The sequence below is a fragment of the Microcebus murinus genome, chromosome 27 (genome assembly GCF_040939455.1).
Source record: "Microcebus murinus isolate Inina chromosome 27, M.murinus_Inina_mat1.0, whole genome shotgun sequence".
In the NCBI taxonomy this organism is placed as follows: Eukaryota; Metazoa; Chordata; class Mammalia; order Primates; family Cheirogaleidae; genus Microcebus; species Microcebus murinus.
In genome coordinates, this window is record NC_134130.1 from 7,909,318 (window position 1) to 7,930,679 (window position 21,362).

The 21,362-nt window shown below is 61.5% G+C and overlaps 2 protein-coding genes across 2 annotated transcripts; both read right to left on the minus strand.

Annotated features, from left to right (window-relative positions):
- Positions 1-3,152: 3,152 nt before the first annotated feature.
- On the minus strand, positions 3,153-16,756 carry CFD (complement factor D). The gene is made up of 11 exons (XM_012745705.2): positions 16,653-16,756; positions 15,859-16,024; positions 15,508-15,649; positions 14,472-14,702; positions 14,004-14,160; positions 11,205-11,377; positions 6,011-6,113; positions 5,377-5,533; positions 5,148-5,292; positions 3,871-4,128; positions 3,153-3,314 (listed from the first exon to the last, which is right to left on the minus strand). The coding sequence occupies exons 1-11, from the start codon at positions 16,702-16,704 to the stop codon at positions 3,153-3,155; spliced, it is 1,746 nt and encodes a 581-aa protein (XP_012601159.2). The 5' UTR covers positions 16,705-16,756.
- On the minus strand, positions 8,147-10,318 carry ELANE (elastase, neutrophil expressed). The gene is made up of 5 exons (XM_012745704.3): positions 10,233-10,318; positions 9,668-9,824; positions 9,390-9,531; positions 8,554-8,787; positions 8,147-8,430 (listed from the first exon to the last, which is right to left on the minus strand). Exons 1-5 carry the CDS (start codon positions 10,267-10,269, stop codon positions 8,230-8,232), a joined length of 771 nt encoding a protein of 256 aa, XP_012601158.3. The 5' UTR covers positions 10,270-10,318; the 3' UTR covers positions 8,147-8,229.
- Positions 16,757-21,362: the final 4,606 nt, after the last annotated feature.

The following is a 21,362-nucleotide window of genomic DNA, read 5'->3' on the forward strand; positions in this document are numbered from 1 at the left end:
ACCTGCCTGCGGCTGCTGACTCAGGTGGCGTCCGAGTCCCTATAGTCACAGCTTCCCGCAGGGACCTGGGGCTGCTGGGCCCTTGGCCGGTGATGTCCATCCCCTCCCAGCTGGCCGCCCACTGCCGCCTACAGGAGCGGCAGACCCTGCGCCTTGGCGCAGCCTGGGTGGGGCGACCGGGCCGGCGGTCACTGCCCTGTGGGTGGAGCCGCGAGAGGCGTCTCCACTAGCAGACCCAGCAACGGTGACCTGGCTGTGCAAACCATCTTCTCCTCCCCAAAATGGGGGAACATCGGTTCTGGGGTTCTGGGGAGTGGGGAGGTCAGAGCCCTGCACAATCGGGTCCCTGGCCGAGGCCTGGACGGGCCCCCGCTGCCCGTCTAGCTCCTGACCACAGGCCGAGCAGGAACCCAAGGGGCGTCCACACTGTAGACGGCAGACCGTGCCTGAAACTGCCGTCATGAGCTGTCTGGGAGCACCTGGCTCTTGGGGGCAGAGTGGGGGTGGGGTGCCCACTGGAGTCACCTGCTGGAATGTTCCGTGAAGGCAGAAGGAGGCTTGTGGGCCATTATCCCCACCATCGGGGCCCTACAACGTCCTCATAGCCGCACAATTCCCACCTCGGATCAACAACAGCTAAACCGTCTCCTCCAGAACCTTCAGTGGCTCCCGCTGACCCCAGGGTGGGGTGACAACACCCAGGGAGTGTTGGAGCCAGCCAGGCCAGGTCCCTGCTGGGCCACAAACCCGGGGCCCCGCCCACCGTGGGCACTGAGCTGGGCCTCAGTGTTGGGCAGTGCGGCTGTTCCACTCGCCGGCCCGCTTATTCGCGCCTGAGAACCAGCATACCTGTGGGGGACTCACCAGACGGCCGAGCCAGGTCAAAGGGCGACAAAGTGGCTCCTGAGTTTGAGCGCAGAAGCCCCCAACTCTGAGAGCTAAAAGGCAAATGGTATTTAAACGTCTCCTGCCAGCCCTGTGCCCAGACTGCGCCCCTGCCTGGGAGCCGCCAGCCCCATCTGTCGGATACCCCCAGACCCCTCCCTGCCCTCCCCAGGCCGGGGCTCCCTTCTCCCTCCTGGCCCCCGCCCCCCCACTCCTCACGCCCTGCTCTCGTATAAGTATGTCCCACATACCAAGTGGGATATACTGAGAAAAAGCATTTGTTGTTTATTTGCCATTCCCATTTAACTGCACATACTCACTTGCTAAATTTGGTGATCCTTCCTGCCCTCCTCCCACCAGGGTCATTTTTAAGCCACTCTCTGGCGTCATCGTTTCAGGAAATACTTGTGGGATGAATGAATCTTTGATGACTGGATTACCATTCATTTCCCCTCCAATTTAAATGCCCTAAGACTTTAAAAATTACACACGAAATTCACAAACATTGAGGACAACCTTATGGCAGCCATTGACGGCTAAATGAATTTACGTTCCAGGTGATGGGACACTCACTGAGCTCCTGTGAGCCGCGCTGTGAGGCTGCGTGTGCAGCGCCCGGCACACGGTGTGTGCTCAACAAGTGCTCGTGTGCGCGTGTCCTTCCAAGCTGAATACTCCATAGTAAGAAAAGGAAACCCCGGCCGGGCGCGGTGGCTCACGCCTATAATCCTAACACTCTGGGAGGCTGAGGGGGGCGGATCGCTCAAGGTAAGGAGTTCAAAACCAGCCTGAGCAAGAGTGAGACCCTATCTCTACTAAAAATAGAAAGAAATTAATTGGCCAACTAATATATATAGAAAAAATTAGCCGGGCATGGTGGCGCATGCCTGTAGTCCCAGCTACTCAGGGCTGAGGCAGAAGGATCACTTGAGCCCAGGAGTTTGAGGTTGCTGTGTGCTAGGCTGACGCCACAGCACTCTAGCCCAAGCAACAGAGCGAGACTGTGTCTGAATAAAAGAAAAGAAAGGGAAACCCAGGCACAAGTTCCAATTCCATCTCCCCGTTTCACCTCTCAGACCCTCAGTCTCTTTTTCTTTTTTTTTTTTTTTTTTTTTTTTTGAGACAGAGTCTCGCCTTGTTGTCCAGGCTAGAGTGAGTGCCGTGGCGTCAGCCTAGCTCACAGCAACCTCAAACTCCTGGGCTCGAGTGATCCTTCTGCCTCAGCCTCCCGGGTAGCTGGGACTACAGGCATGCGCCACCATGCCCGGCTAATTTTATATATATATATCAGTTGGCCAATTAATTTCTTTCTATTTATAGTAGAGATGGGGTCTCGCTCTTGCTCAGGCTGGTTTTGAACTCCTGACCTTGAGCAATCCGCCCGCCTCGGCCTCCCAAGAGCTAGGATTACAGGCGTGAGCCACAGCGCCCGGCCCTCAGTCTCTTTTTCAACAAAAGGGAGGCCATGAACCCATTTGTGGGCCAGGCTGAAACCTGGCACCTAGTAGGTGCTGGACCTCACAGCCCTTCCTCCCGGCAGGAGAAAGGGCACAAGCACAGGGCCTTGGGTCTGGGTTCTGCCCCCATCACCTCCCTGTTGGTGCTCAGAAAGGGCAGTGAGTCACCGGGCCCTTCAGCAGGTGCAGCTGCTCTAGGAAGCCACCAACCTTCCTCATCAAGCGAACCTGGCAGCACCTGGCGGTGGTTTCTAAGCTGCTGCTCTGGCTTAGGGTCCAGACTGTCCCAGAGCTTTTTCGTGATCCCAGGAGAATCACACAGCCCCTCCGAGCCTTGGTTTCCCTGTCTGGGATGCAGGTCATAAGAACACAACTTCAAAGGGTCACCTGTGCACCTAAATCTTAACCCAGAGCAGACTTCTGCACCCAGTGGGCCATCACGGTCCACTAGGGAAGCAAAGAGAAAGCTGGACATTAAAGGGGACACCCTCCCACGCCCCCTTCCCCGACTTTCAGGGAAGAGTATCGGCGCCCCCGTGTGGCTGAGTCTCGAATCGACACCCACCTCTCCGCCCCCCCAGCTTCTGCCGGAGGTCCCCCGGCCAGGTGCGCGCTGGCAGCTCACCTGCCAGCACTGTGTCACCAGTTCCCACGCTTTTGTTCCTGGCTTCCCGCCTCCCCCCAGCCCGGTTCACCTCCCTCGAGGTCCTGCATGCAGTACGTGCTCAATAAAAACCGACTTGATGCAGGAGTGAATGACTTTATTGCTCGGGCCCCCCAAGGTGACCGCGGACGCTCTGGACACCCTCCTCAGGCCGCCTTGTCCTGGGCCAGGACACCGTCGATCCAGGCCATGTAGCTGCCCACGCGAGTGTAGATCCCGGGCCTCCTGCGGTTGCCGCAGACTCGCGAGCCCGAGGTGACCACGCCCTCGAGCACGCCCTGGCACACCAGCGGGCCCCCGGAGTCCCCCTGCAGGGCAGGCCAGGGGGGCAGGTCCATCCAAGCTCCAGCTTCTGCCGGCAATTCCCGCTCTTTCCTCCGGCCCCAATCGCGTTCCTCACTGATCCATTTCCCCGGCCACGCCCATCACGACAGGCCCCACGCCCACGCCCCGCCCCTCCCTCTAAGCCGGCCCCCAGCTGTTGGCCCCGCCCCCTCGGGCTGACCTGCTCGGAGTCTCGCCTTGTCCGCCCCGACGCCGCCCCACTCCAGGCCCCCTTCAATCTTAGGCCCTCAACCCTGCCCTCTCCAGACGGCCCAGCTCCCACCTCTCCTAACTGCGCCGACCTGTCTCAGCGACCACCCCTCAGCTCAACCCCAGCCCCGAGCTTGTCCCAATCTCGGCCCTGGCTTCAGCCTGCCCCAGGCCGCACCCCTGCCCAGGACCCGCCTCTCCTCCCAGCCCAGCCCCACCACCCCCTATTAGCCCCACCCCTCCACTGGGCCACACCCTCTCCACAGGCCCCGCCCCATCTAGGGCCCGCCCCTCCACGCGCCACGCCCCTTCTCGGCCCGCCCCGTGCACCTTGCAGCTGTCGCGGCGGTTGCTCTCCGCGCACATCATGCGCGGGGTGATGGTGCCGTCGTGGTAGGTGCGCAGGTTGCAAGTGGCGCGGTCGAGCACCGGCAAGAGCACGTGCTGCAGGCGGTCTGGCCGGCGGCCCGCGTGGCTGACCACGCCCCAGCCGGCCACGTCGCAGAGAGTGCCGGGTGCCACGTCGCGGTCCACGCGCTGCCAGGGCAGGGGGCGCACGGCAGGCCCCAGCACAGCCTTCTCAGACAGCTGGGAGGTGGACGGAGGCAGACGTCAGAGTTGGGGGGCGTGAGGTGCCTAGCAGGAGAGACTGCCTCTAGGCTTGGTGGATCGGGGTTGCGGGGAGGTGGGCATCAGGGTGAGCACGAGAAACAGTGCAGCAGGAGAGACTGTGGCTAGACTCGGGGTGGGGATACACATGGTGGTCCCCATGCAGCAGGAGAGACTCCGGCTAGACTCGGGGTGGGGAGTACACATGGGGGTCCCCATGCAGCAGGAGACACTGCAGCTAGACTCGGGGTGGGGTACACATGGGGGTCCCCAATGCATCAGGAGAGACTGTGGCTAGACTCGGGGTGGGGAGTACACATGGGAGTCCCCATGCAGCAGGAGAGACTGTGGCTAGACTCGGGGTGGGGGTACACATGGGGGTCCCCATGCAGCAAGAGAGACTGCGGCTAGACTGGAGGTGGGGGTACACATGGGGGTCCCCAATGCATCAGGAGAGACTGTGGCTAGACTCGGGGTGGGGGTACACATGGGGGTCCCCATGCAGCAGGAGAGGCTGCAACTAGACTCGGGGTGGGGGTACACGTGGGGGTCCCCATGCAGCAGAAACTGCAGCTACACTAAAGGGGGGTACACGTGGGGGTCCCCATGCAGCAGGAACTGCAGCTACACTAAAGAGGGGTACACGTGGGGGTCCCCATGCAGCAGGAACTGCAGCTACACTAAGGGGGGGTACACGTGGGGGTCCCCATGCAGCAGGAACTGCAGCTACACTAAGGGTGAGGGTACACGTGGGGGTCCCCATGCAGCAGGAACTGCAGCTACACTAAGGGGGGGTACACGTGGGGGTCCCCATGCAGCAGGAACTGCAGCTACACTAAGGGGGGGTACACGTGGGGGTCCCCATGCAGCAGGAACTGCAGCTACACTAAGGGGGGGTTCACGTGGGGGTCCCCATGCAGCAGGAACTGCAGCTACACTAAGGGGGGGTTCACGTGGGGGTCCCCATGCAGCAGGAACTGTGGCTGCACTCGGCCAACCTGCAGCAGGAGGAGGTCGTGGTCGATGGTGTCTGGCCGGCTGTCCGGGTGGGGCACTGCGCGGCGCACGTCATACAGGCGCTTGGAGGGCTCAGGCTGCGACAGGGAGTGCGCGCCCAGGAGCACCTGCACCTTCCCTTCGGCCCTGGGGACAGGGCGGGGACCACGGCAGGTGAGAGCCGATCCCCCCACCCCCCACCCCCCATGTGCTCCGTGTGGCAGCACTCACGTGTCCTCCAGGCAATGCGCGGCGCTCAGCACCCACTGCTCGGCCACCAGGACGCCCCCGCACCGGTGCTGGCCGTCCACCTGCACCGACGCCATGTAGGGCCGCGCGTGGGCCTCGGCCTCGCGGCCCCCCAGGATCCGGCCTCGGGGCTGTGCCGCTGTGCGGGGACACGAGGGCGTGAGGACCCAGGGGTGGACCGGCTGGGCCCTTTCTAGGCCCCTTGCAGCCCCCAGGCCACCCCAGCCCCTCTCTGACCCCACATTCCAAGTCCGTCTGCACCCCCACTGGCCCCCGGGGAGGGAACCCACAGGGAGGACGCCCAGGGCAGATTCCAGCCTTACACCCAGGGCCAACACTTCTAATTCAACGCAGGGAAAACCGCGTACTCAGGCCAGCCTCCTTGGCCCCGCCGGTGGCCGTGTTTGCAGAATTTCAGACTCTCGTGGTGGTGAGAGCTCAGATTTCAGATCCAAACTTTCAAGAATTCCTGGAGTTGGACAGCTTTCCATTCCCGGAGACTCTACCCCCCGGCCCCCGCGTTCTGCCCACCCGGAGCGCTGGAAGACGGTCCTGTCCGACGGGGGGCACCCGCTGGCCCCCCTACAGCCCGCTGGCCCAGCCCCAGCCCACTCACCGCACAGGGCCGCGGCTAGGAGCACCAGAGCCGCCAGGAGCGCTGGGCTGCGCATGGCGAAGCCGCTGTGGCCTTGACGCTGGCCCGGGCTGGCCCCTGGGTGCTTTTATGAGGGCGGAGGGGCGGGTGGCTCCCACGGGCCTCTCTGCGGCGGGCAGCCGCCCAGCTGGGGAAAGGGGAAACTGTGGCCCAACTTCCACCCTCCCCAGGGGCGGGTCATCTCCTGCCAGACTTGCACCAGTAGACAGGCCACAGGGGGCCCTCCTGCCTCCGGGGGTCTGGCCCCATGCTGACCCTGGTGGGGGCAGCCCCTCAGGTTGGACCCCCCAGCCCCCATCCCAGTCTCTTCCCCGCCCAGAATGTCCTTCCAGCCTGAAGTTTCACAATAATAGCAGCTGGAGGCCAGTGTGTAAACAACCGCTTCCTCAGCCTTCTTCGCCTCCCTTCTAGTCCTCCTCCAACTAGGAGAGAAGGTCGCATGGGGCTGGGAGGAAGGTTACCTGACACCCTTATCCGTCCCTGTAACCTCTGGGGCCTGACACCCCAACAAGCAGAATGTTGGAAAGGTGTTGTGTAAGGGCAGCTAGGAAGACAGTTGGCTACGAGTGACAGAAAAACCAAGTCAAACTGGGTGGAGCCATCAGTAAGGAAAAGCATATGGAAAGTTCAGGGCAGTGCCTTCAGGTGTGGCTTGATCCGGGCGCCTGGACAATATCAGGTGTCTGCCTCTGGTTTCTCTTTTCCTCCTTGATGGCTTCTGTCCTCGCCAGGCTCCCCCATTGTGGCCCCAGGGACCCCAGACTCACCCTGGGGGTTCAGTGGGCCCCTCCTAAAATTCCCCGTCACTCCAGCCAAAGTCTCGGGGTCGCCATTGATTGGCCGACTTGGATCACATGCTCCCTCGCAGAACCTGGGTCACGTGGCCCTCCGTGAGGCGAGGATGGAGGGTCCACATTCGTGAACCCGTGGGATGGAGAGACTGGGACCAGAAGGATGGAGTCCACGTGCGGAGGAGCTCGAACGTCCCCAGAGGGGCAGCGCACAGTGACCACCTCCTGCGTCTTTTGTTTTCACCGTGGACTATTTCATGCCTGCGGAGAACAGAAAATAGCACAGCAGATGTGCTTTATAAGATCCTCATGTCTCCTTATTAAAACCAGAAACTCTGAACAAAAAGCCCGTTAGGTTTTGGAGGCCAGATTATTCAACTAGGAATGTTCGAAATTGCGACAAAACGTGGCAACGACCCAGGAGCCCAGCAAGAGGGACAGTCCGATAAATAACCCGAACTGCCCGGATGCCGTGTTGACGCAGAAAGCCCTGGGGTGTGTCTAAGTGAAGAAGGCAGCCTGGGGCAGAGGGTCACCTCTGAGCAGCTGGCACTTGCGGGGGCTGTGACGCAGGGGGCTAAGGCCACGGGAAGGGCAGGCCAGGCACAGGGAACAGCATAGGCAAAGGCCCCGGTGGGATCTGGGTTGGCCGGTTCCAATGGGACAGGCTTTGGGTACAGGGAGCAGAGAGGGAAGTCTTTTCTGAACTCGTGGGGAACGAGGTGACATTTCTTTGCCTGCCGACTGCCAGCCTGGGGCCGCGTCTGCCCCCGTCTCCACTGTGGCCCCAGAGGAAACGGGCCGGGGAGGTGGAAGAAGGTCTCCTCTATGTCACCCAGGACGTGACGCCTGCCCTGGTGGCATCCCGTCCTCCCCACAAGAAAACAAGGGACAACAGACTCCCAGAGTCCCAGAGCCGCGGCTCGGACCCAGGCCTGGGAAACCCCAACCCCGCTCCTGTCCATGGCTTTACACCTCTCTGCAGCCCCGAGTCTCCATCTACAAAATGGAGACACTGATGGGGCCTGCCCCCAGGGCTGAGGAGAGGCTGGGAGGCTTGTACACACCTGCCACACGCTTCGCATTATCACGCCTGCCACCCGGACTTAATTACCTGCAAGTGTGTTTTACAGGATGGAAACCAGACGTGGCCTCTGGCGTCCTTTTGTAGAATGCGGAAAAGGGACACACTTCTTGCCCCAATGGCCTGACTTGCTGCCACCTGGTGGCAGCGTACTCGAGAGATGCCCGAGACGTTCTACTGACTGTTTTCTACACTCGATCGCACAGACAATGAACACCAGACCCATCCTACAAAACGTTTATTGTGCCAGGCGCTGGAGGAGGCAGCCGTGGGCAGCTGGAGTGGGGCGGCCACGGCAGCCCTTCCTAGTGGGTCCTGCTAGCAGGGTCCCTGGGGTGGGGAAGGGGGTGGCCCCCGGGGCGCTGGGTGATGGAGTTGATCCAGTCTGCGAACTGCGCCACTGGGGCAAAGCCGTCGGGGTAGAAGCCGGAGCCGCAGCCTCCTCGGACGAAGGAGTCGATGCCCTGCACCACGCCGCTGCACACCAGGGGGCCGCCGGAGTCGCCCTGCGGGGCAGAGGTGTTGGAGGGGCAGAGGCGTCGGAGGCGGGGCTGCGCGGCCTCCGGCCCACCCGCCGCCCTGGGGCGGGGACGTCCTCCCGGGGCGGGGCGGGGAGCGCAGGTACGCACAAAGCAGATGCCGGCCCGCCGGCGCCCGGCGAGCGTGCACACGTTGCGGCGGTTGTTGCAGAGGGCGGTCACCACCGTCACGTTGAGCTCCTGCAGGACGCTGGGCGGCGGCCGGTTGTTGCCCAGCTGGCCCCAGCCCATGGCCAGGCACCGCGTGCCGTTGCCCACGCCGCGGTCCTGCGCCGGCAGCCTGGCCGCCTGCACGTTGGCGTTGATGGTGGCCGACCCGTTGAGCTGCGGCAAGTGGGCCAGAACACTTGAGTGTCCCATGGGCAGCGGGGTCGGCCCTTTCCTCTCTGAGCCTCAGTTTCCTCGTCTCAGCCTCCACCACAGTTCTGGGTTCTTTTGGAGCAAGAACAGCCCCCCTGCAGGCTGCTCCCCCTACACCCTGAGCCTCAGTTTCCCCACTGGTGGGAGTGGGAGCAGCCGCGGCGGCTCAGGACATTGCTGGGGTGTGTCCCTGGATGTGGTTTCAGTGCAATAAACAGCAGGCGCTTAATAAGACCCGCTGTGGGCAACCTGGACGATGATCAAACTCCCCTTTGAAACCTTGCCAGTGGACACCCGAGACTTGGCAAGTGGATTGGGTCGGACGGGAGCAGTTTCTCCTTCGAGTCACCCACCGCTTCCCAGAGACCTGGGCTGTCCCTGCCCTGGGCTGCGGGGCCCTGACCCGAGGGCCACACATAATACCAGCCACCGTTTGTTGATTGACAGCTGCTCCCAGCGTCCCCGGCTGCCTCTCTTGGTCTCTCCGCAGCCCTCCGGGACCTTGTCCCCATCGTGCCCCTGCACCTGCGGGGCATCCCTGCCCTGCCCTGCCCGCCCGCTGGCACCTGGAGGATCACGATGTCATTGCGCAAGTTCTGGGGGTCGAAGCCGTTTTCAAAGACTCTCCGCACACCGAACATCTGCCGGGTGGGCTCGCGGAGCCGCAGGTCGTGCGCGCCCAGCACCACCTGCACCGACCGGAAGTTCCTGTGGGCCAGGAGTGGCGGGCAGGGGGTGACCGGCGGCCCTGGGGACTGGGGGTCCCAGGAGGAGCCTCCCGCACCCCACACCCTCGCGCCTCACTGTCGCGGAAACCGAGGGCGGGAGAGCGCGCCCCGCTCACCGGCCATTCACGCAGTGCGCCGCAGACATGACAAAGCTGGGGGCGATCAAGGTGGCACCGCAGAAGTGGCCTCCGCGCTGCTGCAGGGACACCATGAATGGCCACGCGTGGGGCCTGGCTGGCCGGCCCCCCACGATCTCGGAGGCCAGCGCGGGGCCTGGGGACACGCAGGGGTGGGGGCGGTGAGTGCCTGCGCGAGCCCCCTGGATCCCCACCCGGAGCACATGCGGGGGCCAGGGCTGTTGCCCAGATGAGGAAACTGAGGCACAGAGAAGCCAATGGGCCTGCGCATGGTCCCCCAGCCAGGGCACAGTCCTCTCTGGGCTTGAACCAGGCTGCTGAGCCCCCACAGGGTGCCGTGTCCCCAGGTTTATAAACCCTGGCTCTGAGCTCCTGGTGGTGGCTTCCTCACTTGGAACCTCGGTCTCCTCTTCTGGCCTCCCCGTCCCAGCTGTGCCGCCCTATAGGACGAGGGGCCGCCCTGGTGGAGCACACCATGGGGAGGAGGGACCGACTCTCCGGGACAGGTGGACAGGCGGGAGGAGGGACGCGTGGCCCCACTCACCGCCCAGCAGCAAGGCCAGCAGGACAGAGGTGACCATGGCAAGGCTGGAGTGGCTGAGGGTCACGGCGGGCCGGGCTCGGGTCTCTGCCCTGCCGCGCCCGCGGCCCTCTTATAGCCCCGTGCGGGGAGGCCGTTGCAGTTGCCCCATGGCCAGCCGGCGCCCCCACTTCCTCCCCAGAGCACAAGGGGGTGCTGAGGGGGGAGGGCTGTGCACGAGGCTGGGGGTGGCTCCTGCGGGGCCACCAGACACCAGTCAGGACACGCAATTAAATGTGGACGTCAGAGAAACAGCGTTTTTAGCGTATGTCCCAAATACTGCACAGGATAAACTCACGCACAAAAATGGCCATTGTTTGTCTAACACGCAGATTCAACCGGGCGGCCAGCATTTTTCTAAACCAGGCAAACCTAGACCTGAGGGACTTTGACCAGGTCCCCCAGGCCCCACGTGCCTCAGTTTACCCAAGGCACTAGAGTAATGGCAACACACAACTGTGTCGAGCATTCACGGTGCACCCAGCACCGCCCTGACGAATCAGAGGGGTGCTGTGCCAGAGGACTGCCGGCTCCCCATTCGGGGTGAGGAAACTGAGGCACGCCAAGGGCCTCCCCATGAGCTGCGATTTTAACCCAGGTCCCTGGGATTTGCAGCTGACGCTGGTTCCAGCCTTGCTGCCCACCTCCCTTTGGTTGCTGCTCACAACGGAGAACTCACTCCCACCCACGGCCACAGTCAGTCTCCAGACACCAGCTGAGGTCCTGAGAAAGGCGCCTCCAGCCTCACTGAGCCCGGCCAAAACCCCTGCACACCTGAGACACTGTCCTGGCTGGTGGCCATGGCGGGGTGCTGGAGGAGGGGCCGGGAGGTAGACCCTGCATCTCCACCCGAGCCCCAGAGCTTCTACCTGGGGGCCTGGTAGAGACCTGGAGCCCCGGCGATGGGGCTGGGGTTCCCGGGGCCCAGCCCCCCACCTCCAGGGCCCGACTCCTTGGTTCCCCTTCCTGAGACCCCCAGGACACTGGAGCTGCAACCGCCTGGCTGAGGCTGTCGCAAGAAGCAACGTCTTCCAGGCCCCGGGACGAGGCGAGGGGGAGGGACCCAACGACCCAACCACCGGGCTCCAGGAACAGCGGGCCGGGGGTGCCTGGGGGCACAAAGAGCCTGGATCAGGGCTGGAGTTGGATCGTCCTTGGGGGTCCCGATGTGTGACCGCAGGCAGTGAACCCCCATATCTCTCCAGTGGGGACAGTTGCCCTGCCCTCCCGGAGCCTGGCACCCGGCAGGCGCTCAACCTGCGTCTGCCCTTCATCCCTAGCTTGGTCAGACACACGCTAACAGGTGTTGCCCCCTTCCCTTTCTGGCGGGGTCCCCACCCTGCTGCCTTCAAATCACCATAGAGCACTTAGTTAGCACCTGCTGTATACACAACCCTGTTTCACGCCAGAGGGAGGGGAGAGTGGAGGAGATCATGTTGTTATGGGGGTTGGGTCCCTGGCAGGGAGACTAGACTGAACGTCAGCTGCACTTATTGAGCACCACCTGCATGCTCTGTTCACACATACTGTGTTGACTCTGGGTTCATATCCTGGTTCTGGTGCAGCCACTTCACCACTGTGTAATTTGGAATCACTAAATGAACCTCTCTGTGACTCAGTTTCCTTCTCCATAAGGAAGGAAGATAGAATAATAGGCTCCATGTCCTGGAATTGTCTCAAAGATTAAATGAGTTAATGTGTGTAAAGCTGTTGGATAAGACAGTGCTGTCTTTGAGGGTCTGTGCACCACTAATATCTCAAGAAAGGTAGGATTTGTTAGCTATGGGGGTGGCACAGGCTACGAGGGGTGTACAGGGGCTTCTGCGAGGCTGTGGAGGTTCTAAGATCGGAGTAGGGGGGGCTATCCATATGTAAATAGTCATTGAGCTTCCAATATCAGGAATGATAAATGTTTGGGGTGATGGACAGGCTGATTACGCTGACTTGATCATTATACATTGTAGACATGTGTTGAAATGTCACACTCTTCCTCACGTGTCAACTTAAAAAATAGAGTCACTGGCCTGGCGTGGTGGCTCACGCCTGTAATCCTAGCACTTTGGGAGGCCGAGGCGGGCGGATTGCTCAAGGTCAGGAGTTCGAAACCAGCCTGAGCGAGACCCCGTCTCTACCAAAAATAGAAATAAATTAATTGACCAACTAAAAACATATATACAAAAAAATTAGCCGGGCATGGTGGCGCATGCCTGTAGTCCCAGCTACTCAGGAGGCTGAGGCAGTAGGATCGATGAGCCCCGGAGATTGAGGTTGCTGTGAGCCAGGCTGATGCCACGGCACTCACTCTAGCCTGGGCAACAAAGTGAGAGTCTGTCTCAAAAAAAAAAAAAAATAGAGTCACTGAGCTTACAATTAAGAGGTGCATGCTCTACTTGATCTAGGTTACGTCACGGCAAGAAAATATACTGGACTCTCCCTGGTCACTTCGTTTGAGAACTTTGCTCCGAATGACCTTTTACGCTCATGGGCTCTTGCCCATAGAAAACTGGGTCTGCTGTGTGTCTTCCTGTTCCAATCAATGGGCTCACTCCAGCACCCCCCTCAAATCTTATTTACTCCCCCATGCCGGGCACCAAAAGGTTCCTCTGGGTCTTTTATAGAAACCGCTATGGCATTCCTGGCATCTCCCGACATGAGGGGCACACATTTCCCCAGATTCAGCCACACCTGCACAGGTCTGCTCCTTTCACTGCTGCTGTAGGTAAGACACCTCTGCTGGGGGCGTCCATTGAGATTTGAAAGAATTGAAAGTGGGACAGGCCTGTGTGTTCTGCCTGCTCGCATTGGTACGCTGCCACCAGGTGGCGGCAGAGTAAATCAATAAGAAAGGAGCTGCCTTCCAACTCCTGGTGAGTCCTGGAGCAAGTTGGCGTCTCATTCTTGTGGTCACTCCCCCTTCTCCACGGCTGGCCTGTGACCCCTGCCTCTTTCCTCAGGCCACCCCTCTGGGCCCACCCGTGTTCATTTCTCAGGCTGCCACCAGAGGGGACTTCTCCACTGCCTACCCTCTCCTGAGAAACAGAGTCCATGCTCATCTCATCCAGTGCCCCTGCAGGCTCCAGTGCCCCTCCTCCACGCCTTTCCTCCCCACCCTTGCTCCGCCCATCCTTGCTGCCTGTCCTGCTGCTCCTCACACCCCAAGTTCGCTCCTACTCAGGCCACTGCGGTCCCTGTGGCCCTGCCTGGCAGCCCGGATTCACACTTTGGTATTCAGCCCAGGAATCACCACCTCCTCCAGGAGCCCTCCCACCTGCCCCCTGGCTGCACCAGGAGCCCCCACAGGCCCCGGGTGCGTTCCCAGCCCTGCCCTGCCCACCCGGTGTTACAACAGCCTGGCCCTCAAGGAGAGACAGAGCCGGAGCTGTGAGGTCAGGGTGGAGCCCCGAGACAGAGCTAGGGAATGTGTGGGCTGACTGCGTTTTTCAGATGAGGAAACTGAGGCACAGAGATGAGTAGCAACTTGCCCAGGGGCCACACTGCCGGGGCTGGGTAGAAGCACCTCTGTGGACATCCAGTAGGGAGACCCACCCCACCCGGAGTTTGGGGCTCCGGGACTCGGGCACGGGGGCCACTGGGCAGCTCTCCCCACCCCTCGCCGCGTGGGAAGGACAGAAGGAGCCGGGGGAGTTTCAACTTTTATTGACGTCTCCATGGGGCGAGAAGGATCGGCCTCTGCCTGAAGTTCCCTCTCAGGGCCTGTCGCGGCCCGGGCTCAGTGCCCAGCAGAGCCACGCAGCACGGAGCGGATCCAGTCCACGTAGAGCGCCACACGCGTGAAGAAGTCGGGAGCCTGGCCACTGGCACACTTCCTGACCACGAAGGAGTCCACGCCCTGCAGCCTGTCGCTGCAGATCAGGGGGCCCCCGGAGTCTCCCTGGGGGGCGGGGCAGCCATCAGCACCCTCGGCCCCAGGGGGCTGGGGCGGCCCAGAGTTGCCCACGGGTAAACGCTTGGGGTCTGGAATGTTCTTTAAGACCTGTGCATGAGGGAGGGCCTGAGGTCCCGTGGGGCCCCCTGCTGACGCCTGGACCCCCAAGGGGGCAGAAGTTTGAGAGGGACAAGAGGGGTCCCAGCCCACACAGGCAGCCAAGTGCGATGTGGGCGCCCGCCACCTGCCGCCCCCGTACAATGGGTGTGTCCCCCTTCCTGGCGGGGAGACCGAGGCACACAGTGGGGGGTACGCACGAGGCAGATGCCGGCGCTGCGTTGGGGGACGAATGTGCACAGGTTTCCCGGCCGGCACAGAAAGGTGACCACGGTGACATTGAGCTCCTGCAGGACGCTGGCGGCCGGGGCGTCGTTGCCCAGGCGGCCCCAGCCCATGGCCAGGCACGGGGTGCCCTGGGGCAGCTCCTGGCCCTGCTGGGGCAGCTGGGCCGTGGCGACCTCGGCGCTGAGGTTGGCCGGGCGGTCGAGCTGCGGCAGAGCGCGGCCGGCGTGAGACCCTGCGCCCGCGCCCCCGCCGCTTCCGCGTGCCTCGCGGGCCCTGGAGCTGCCCCTCCCTCTGCCCGGACGCCCTGGACCCATGCGTCACTATTGCAGTCATTCACATACAAAGCATTTATCAAGCACCAACTGTATGCCCAGTCCTGTTCTATGAGCCAGGGGTCCAGCTGTGAACAGCACAGACAAAATCCTCTGGGGAGCTGGTCTTTTAGGGAGGAAGGGAGCCGGGAAGACCCCATAAATAAGACAGCCGAGTGCAAGTCAGCCGGATGGCGGAGAACAGTGAACCAAGGAGGGAGGTGGTAGGGGAGGCTGGAGGAGGCGAGTGCGTCTGAGGGGCCCTGCATGGGGCCCAGGGTCCGGGCACAGCAGGGGAACAGAGCCATCTCGCTCCCAGCACCTCCCCAGGCTGAGGTGGGAAGACCACCTGGGCCCAGGAATTTGAGACCAACCTGGACAACATCGCAAGACCCCATCTCTACAAAAAAATAAGATCTAGCAGGGTGTGGTGGTGCACCCCTGTAGTCCCAGCTACTCGGGAGGCTGAGGCGGGAGGGTCGCTTGAGCCCAGGAATTGGAGGCTGCAGTGAGCTATGATGATGCCACGGCACTCCAGCCTGGGTGACAGAATGGGACCCTGTCTCTAACAAAACAGGGACCAGGCTGTGCATACAGTAGGTGCTTGATACATGTTTGCCAAAGGAAGGAAGAAGTGGCGGGGTCCCAGGACCCCGGCTGGCCCTGCCCCTCCCAACCCCGGGGCCCCAGCACCCACCCGGATGAGAAGAATATCGTTCTGGATCGCCCTGGCGTCGTAGTTGTGCCGAAACACCTGCGCGACCCGGCGCTGCTGCTGCGCGGACTCAGGCGTGCGCAGGTCGTGCGCTCCGAGCACCACGTTCACCAGGTGGGCGGGGCTGCGGGGTGGGGCGCTGCTTCCTCGGTGGGTGTCCCCTGTCGCCCCAGCCCCACCACAGGAGGGACACGCCCTGGCCCCCCACAACCCTGGCCCGCCTTGTCCCAGGTCCGGTTTGGAGGGAGGGGCGGCGAGACCCCCGCACCCCCACCCCCACCCCCACCCCCACCCCCACCCCCGCGCGGCCCCCCTCCGCGCACGCGCGCTCACATGTCCTCCAGGCAGTGCGCCGCGGTCAGCACGAAGCTCTGGTGGATCAAGGTGCCGCCGCAGAAGTGGCTGCCCAGGCTGCCAACCACCTGCAGGGACGCCATGTAGGGCCGCGAGTGGGGCCGCGCCTCCCGGCCGCCCACGATCTCCGCGGCCCGGGCTGCACCTGCGGGACGAAAGGGTCAGGGCCCGGCAGCCCCGCGTGGGCCTCTCTGAGCCCCGAATCCCTCCGCAAAAAGCATGCGTGCCATGACGGCCAGGGGAGAGGCTCCTTTTTTTTTTGAGACAGGGTCTCTCTCTGTCACCCAGGCTGGAGTGCAGCGGCGTCATCACAGCTCACTGCAGCCTCCAACTCCTGGGTTCCATCGATCCTCCTGCCTCAGCCTCCTGAGTAGCTGGGAGTACAGGTGCTACCACTCAGCCGGGCTTTTTTTTTTTTGGTAGGGATGGGGTCTCACTACATTGTCCAGGCTGGTCTCAAACTCCAGCCTGCGTACGCGCTAACCAAAGCACGCATGGGAGCGTCCCCTCTGAGTGCTTGCTAGAGTCAATGCCCTCAGCGTCCCTGGGAGGGAAGGGCTGGGTTTGCCCATTTTACAGATGGGAAACTGAGTCCAACCACCCAGGCCTCCCTCTTCTCTCATGTTCTCCTCCCCTCGAGGCATGCCGTCCTGCCCCAGTCCTGCCTCAGTCTCCCCAGCTGTGCCAGGAGGGCACTGGACGGGACCTCGTGGCTGGACATTGCCCCAGAGTCAGCCGGGCCCTGGGGTGGGGTGGACACCGCCGCCACTCACCGCCCAGGAGCAGAGTCAGCAGCACAGAGGCGAGGGCAGGGCTGCGGGCCATGGTCTGGGTCCCGCCCGCCGCCCTGGCCTCTTATGTAGCCCGATGCGGAGGCCGTTGCGGTTGCCCCATGGCTGGGCCGGTACCCTACTTCCTCCTGTGACCTTGGGGGCCATGGGAAGTTTAGGGGTCACATCCGGACTCTGGGGACCGTGCAGGGGCTTTGGGCTCGGAGGGCAGGGACGCTGGCTGCAGCCCAGGCCAGGCCGGGGCTCCCAGACAAGTGGGCAGCGAGGGCCGGCTCTTGAGTGACACGCGCCCACCCTGCCTCTCCCAGGGACACGGCTGCACCCACGAAGTCCCTGTGGCCCCACAAAGTGGGACGTGGTGCCTGTGCCTCCCAGGACGGCCAGCGCACAGCCGGAGCCAGGGACGGGCCCCTAAGAGGCGGGAAAGCACAGTTGACAGGCGCCCCATGTCACAGACGGACAAAAGGAAGCATCGAACATCCCCATGGGGACAGGCTGAGCTGGAAACCGCTAGGACGCCAACCCGGCTGGGGACAGGGCAGGGGGGCGGGGAGAAGGTGGGGGCCAGGGCCACATGTGTCCCCACAGTGCCCCACCTGGGACCCTGTCTCCCCAGCTTTTGTGTTGAGGACTCAGTTTTTCCTGCAAGGCAGCGGCTCTCGCCATACGGGTGGCCCTGCAGCCCCAGGGGACACTGGGCCGTGTCTGGGGACGCCTGTGGCTGTCACCCTGGGGGAGCTCCTGGCGTGGGGTGGGTGGGGCGGGGCCACCACGGCCCCAGCGTCCCCAGGGTCCCCAGCGTCCCCAGCGTCCGCAGTGCGGGGACAAGCCAGGCGCAGAGGAGACGCTCTTTTACCCGCGGCCGCCGCGTGGCATCAGCATGAAAAGCTCAAACCTGCAGAGCAGAGCGGGGCAGGAGCCCACCGAATTCAGGGACCAAAAAAACCCTTTTCTAACATTTCATTCTGACACTTTTCCACGCTGACAACGGTCCAGAGGGTTCCCGGATTCTCGTCCCTAGCTTCCCCGAATGTCATCGTCGTCTTGCACAACCCAGGGGTCGTGATTGAAGCTGGGCAGCAAACGGTTCGCAGCGGTTGCCTCACGCACAGGCCCTTTGAATCTCACCGGCCTCCCTTTGTCCCGTCTTGACCTCCTGGGCTCAAGGGACCCTCCCGCCTCGGCCTCCCAGAGTGCTGGGATCACAGGCGTGAGCCACCACGCCCTGCCATCATCTGTTTATTCTTATTTCAACAGAAACATCTCGGCCATCTCCCCAATCAGTCGGCTCCAGCTGTGACCAGATGTTTGGCCTCCTTGGCCTCGGTTTCCCCATCTCTAAAAGCAGGTGATAGGCCGGGCGTGGTGCCTCATGCCTGTAATCCTAGCACTCTGGGAGACTGAGGTGGAAGGATTACTTGAAATCAAGAGTTCGAGACCAGCCTGAGCAAGAGCAAGACCCCGTCTCTACTAAAAAAATAGAAAGAAATTAACTGGCCAACTAATATATATAGAAAAAGTTAGCCGGGCATGGTGGCGCATGCCTGTAGTCCCAGCCACTCGGGAGGCTGAGGCAGGAGGATCGCTTGAGCCCAGGAGTTGGAGGCTGCAGTGAGCTATGATGACCCCACGGCACTCCAGCCTGGGTGACAGAGTGAGACCCTGTCTCTAAAAATAAATAAAATAAATAAATGCCACTGAATGAGTAAATGGGTAAATTGTACAGTGTATGAGGTATATTTCGATGAAGCTGTTAGAGGCAAGAAGGAAGGAAGGGCGGGCAGGAGGGAGGGAGGAAGAGGGAAGGAAACTCCGCACACCAACTGCTAGGTCAGGCGGGGCGCGGGGTGCGGGGGAGGGGGGCTGCGAGGCCGCGATCTCCTACTTTGCACGTGTTTTCGGGTCAGGGTCTGTTTCCTGCCGGCCACCCACCGCCACTCCCAGCTGGGTGCCTGGGGGGCCTCCTGGGGGGAGGGATCGGTTGGGGGTGTAAGGGAGGGTCCCCAGAACCCTCAGGGGGTCGGGCCGTTAGCTGCAGCCTCAGCCCCTTCCTGCGCCAACTGTGGGTGTCGCAACGGCAACGGCCTGTGGGGCTGGGGTTACAGGTGGGGTGGCCCGGGACCCGGGGAGACGAGGCCTGGGCAGGCAGCGTGGGGGGTGGGGGGGGGGGGCTCAGGCCTGTGGTGTCTCTGTCTCTCTGTGTCTCTATCTCTCTGTCTCTGCTCTCTCTGTCTCTATCTCTCTGTCTCTATCTCTCTGTCTCTCTCTGTCTCTGTCTTTCTGTCTCTGTCTCTCTGTCTCTGTCTCTTTCTCTCAATCTCTGTCTCTGTCTCTCTGTCTCTGTCTCTCTCTGTCTCTGTCTCTCTGTCTCTGTCTCTGTCTCTGTCTCTCTGTCTCTGTCTCTCTGTCTCTGTCTCTCTGTCTCTGTCTCTGTCTCTCTGTCTCTGTCTCTCTCTGTCTCTGTCTCTCTGTCTCTGTCTCTCTGTCTCTGTCTCTCTGTCTCTGTCTCTGTCTCTGTCTCTCTGTCTCTGTCTCTGTCTCTCTGTCTCTGTCTCTCTGTCTCTGTCTCTCAGTCTCTTTTCTTCCTCTCTTTCCTTGAGAGAGGGAAGATGTCCGTTCCATCCGGGCGGCTTGGCCCTCGAGGGTGTGTTTTCAGGCTGCCCCGAGGCTCCAGACGTGGCCCCAGGCCCGTCCACCCCCACCCCCTCCATCGCCCCCGGATTTGCAGCCCACCCGCGTATTTCCGTATTTCCCACTCTGCGCCTGGAATGGGGGACACTTCAAGCCTCAGAGAGACGAGAGCCGCCGGGTCTGGCCTGAGCGCCGGCTCTGGGAGAGGACGTGGGGGCCGGGCCTGCGGGGACATGGGTCGGGGGTACCTGCGGGGGCCAAGCCTGCCCCCCAGTGGGGGGCCCTCCTGACTGAGCTGGGGGAACCACAAGCCTTGGACCACAGTCCCATGGTGAGCCTCAGTTTCCCCATCTTTTTGGTTTTTCTTGAGACAGAATCTCACTGTGCTCCCCAGGCTCAAGCGATCCTCCTGCCTCAGCCTCCCGAGTAGCTGGGACTACAGGCATGCGCCACCATGCCCGGCTAAGTTTTTCTATGTATTTTTTTAGTTAGCCAATTAATTTTTTTCTATTTTTTGTAGAGATGGGATCTCACTCTTGCTCAGGCTGGTTTCGAGCTCCTGACCTTGAGCGATCTGCCCACTTCGGCCTCCCAGAGTGCTAGGATTACAGGCATGAGCCACTGTGCCTGGCCTCAGTTTCCCCATCTGAACAAGGAACAGGCAGTGGCTTGACCTCTCTGAGCTCCAGGCCCCGGGCCTCAGTTTCCCCTTCTGTAGAATAGGATGATTACGACCCTGAAATTCCACTCCCGGGTATAGACCCAAAAGAATTGAAAAGAGGTGTCCACATGAAAACCTGCACACAAACATTCACAGCGGCAGATTCACAATAGCCAAAAAGTGGAAAGACTCAAGTGTCCACCAACAGATGGATGGATAAACCCAACGTGGTCCATCCACGCGTGGAAAATCACTCAGCCACAAAAAGGAACAAAGGGCGCAGCGGCTCACGCCGGTAATCTCAGCACTCTGGGAGGCTGAGGCGGGAGGATCACTTGAGCTCAGGAGTTCCAGACCAGCCTGGGCAACATAGTAAGACCCCCATCTATACAAAAATGGAAAAATTAGCCGGGCATGGTAGCACCTGTAGTCCCAGCTACTGGGGAGGCTGAGGCAGGAGGATCACTTAAGCCCAGGAGTTGGAGGCTGCAGTGAGCTGTGATGACACCACTGCACTCCAGCCTGGGCGACAGAGCGAGACCCAGTCTCCAAACAAAAAACAAACCAAAAAAACCCCCTATCTAAACATAGAAACAGCACTGTAAGAATAGGTATTACAGGCCGGGCGCGGTGGCTCACGCCTGTAATCCTAGCACTCTGGGAGGCCGAGGCGGGCGGATGGCTCGAGTTCAGGAGTTCGAAACCAGCCTGAGCAAGAGCGAGACCCCGTCTCTACTATAAATAGAAAGAAATTAATTGACCAACTAAAAATATATATACAAAAAATTAGCCGGGCATGGTGGCGCATGCCTGTAGTCCCAGCTACTCGGGAGGCTGAGGCAGGAGGATCGCTTGAGCCCAGGAGTTTGAGGTTGCTGTGAGCTAGGCTGACGCCACGGCACTCACTCTAGTCTGGACAACAAAGCAAGACTCTGTCTCAAAAAAAAAAAAAAAAAGAATAGGTCTTACAATCTGACGGGACCACCGTGTGGACGCAACCTGTCCTTGACGCAGCGTCGTCACGGGGCGTGACTGCATGTGTGGAGTCTCCTCGGAAAGACAGGAGAGCCGCCGGCAGCCCTGCCCCAACGGCCCGGCCCGCATCCACGCAAACGCACATTTCCGCGGATCGTTTGTGCAAGCAGGGAACGCCAGCGCCCCTCTCCTTCTCTGTTCTGTCCCGGCCTTCTCCCCACCTCCTGCGGCCCCATGCAGCCCTCCCCATCCAAGCTCAGGGAGCCCCCCCCACAGCTGCGTGACACCCCCAGCGGCCAGCCGGACCTTGTGGGATTTGCGGTTTCTCCTGGGGACACCGACGGTTTCTAGTCCCTCTTCTCCCGGCCACGAGGCAGGAGTTAATCTTGTACCCTCGCCGTTTGGGACGGTTTGAGGTGACAGGC

Bases quoted from the DNA above. Each gene is read 5' to 3' on its own strand.
- ELANE (XM_012745704.3), bottom strand. From the start codon at position 10,269: ATGGTCACCTCTGTCCTGCTGGCCTTGCTGCTGGGCG. The intron at 9,532-9,667 runs GTGAGCGGGGCG...CCTGGCCCACAG, and splicing joins GCGCACTGCGTGAATGGCCG to GAACTTCCGGTCGGTGCAGG. The intron at 8,788-9,389 runs GTGCCAGCGGGC...CACTTGCCGCAG, and splicing joins ATGACATCGTGATCCTCCAG to CTCAACGGGTCGGCCACCAT.
- CFD (XM_012745705.2), bottom strand. From the start codon at position 16,704: ATGGCCCGCAGCCCTGCCCTCGCCTCTGTGCTGCTGACTCTGCTCCTG. The intron at 16,025-16,652 runs GTGAGTGGCGGC...TTCGTCCCGCAG, and splicing joins GCTGACTCTGCTCCTGGGCG to GTGCAGCCCGGGCCGCGGAG. The intron at 14,161-14,471 runs GTGCGTACCCCC...CCCGCCCCCCAG, and splicing joins GCAGCGCCGGCATCTGCCTC to GGAGACTCCGGGGGCCCCCT.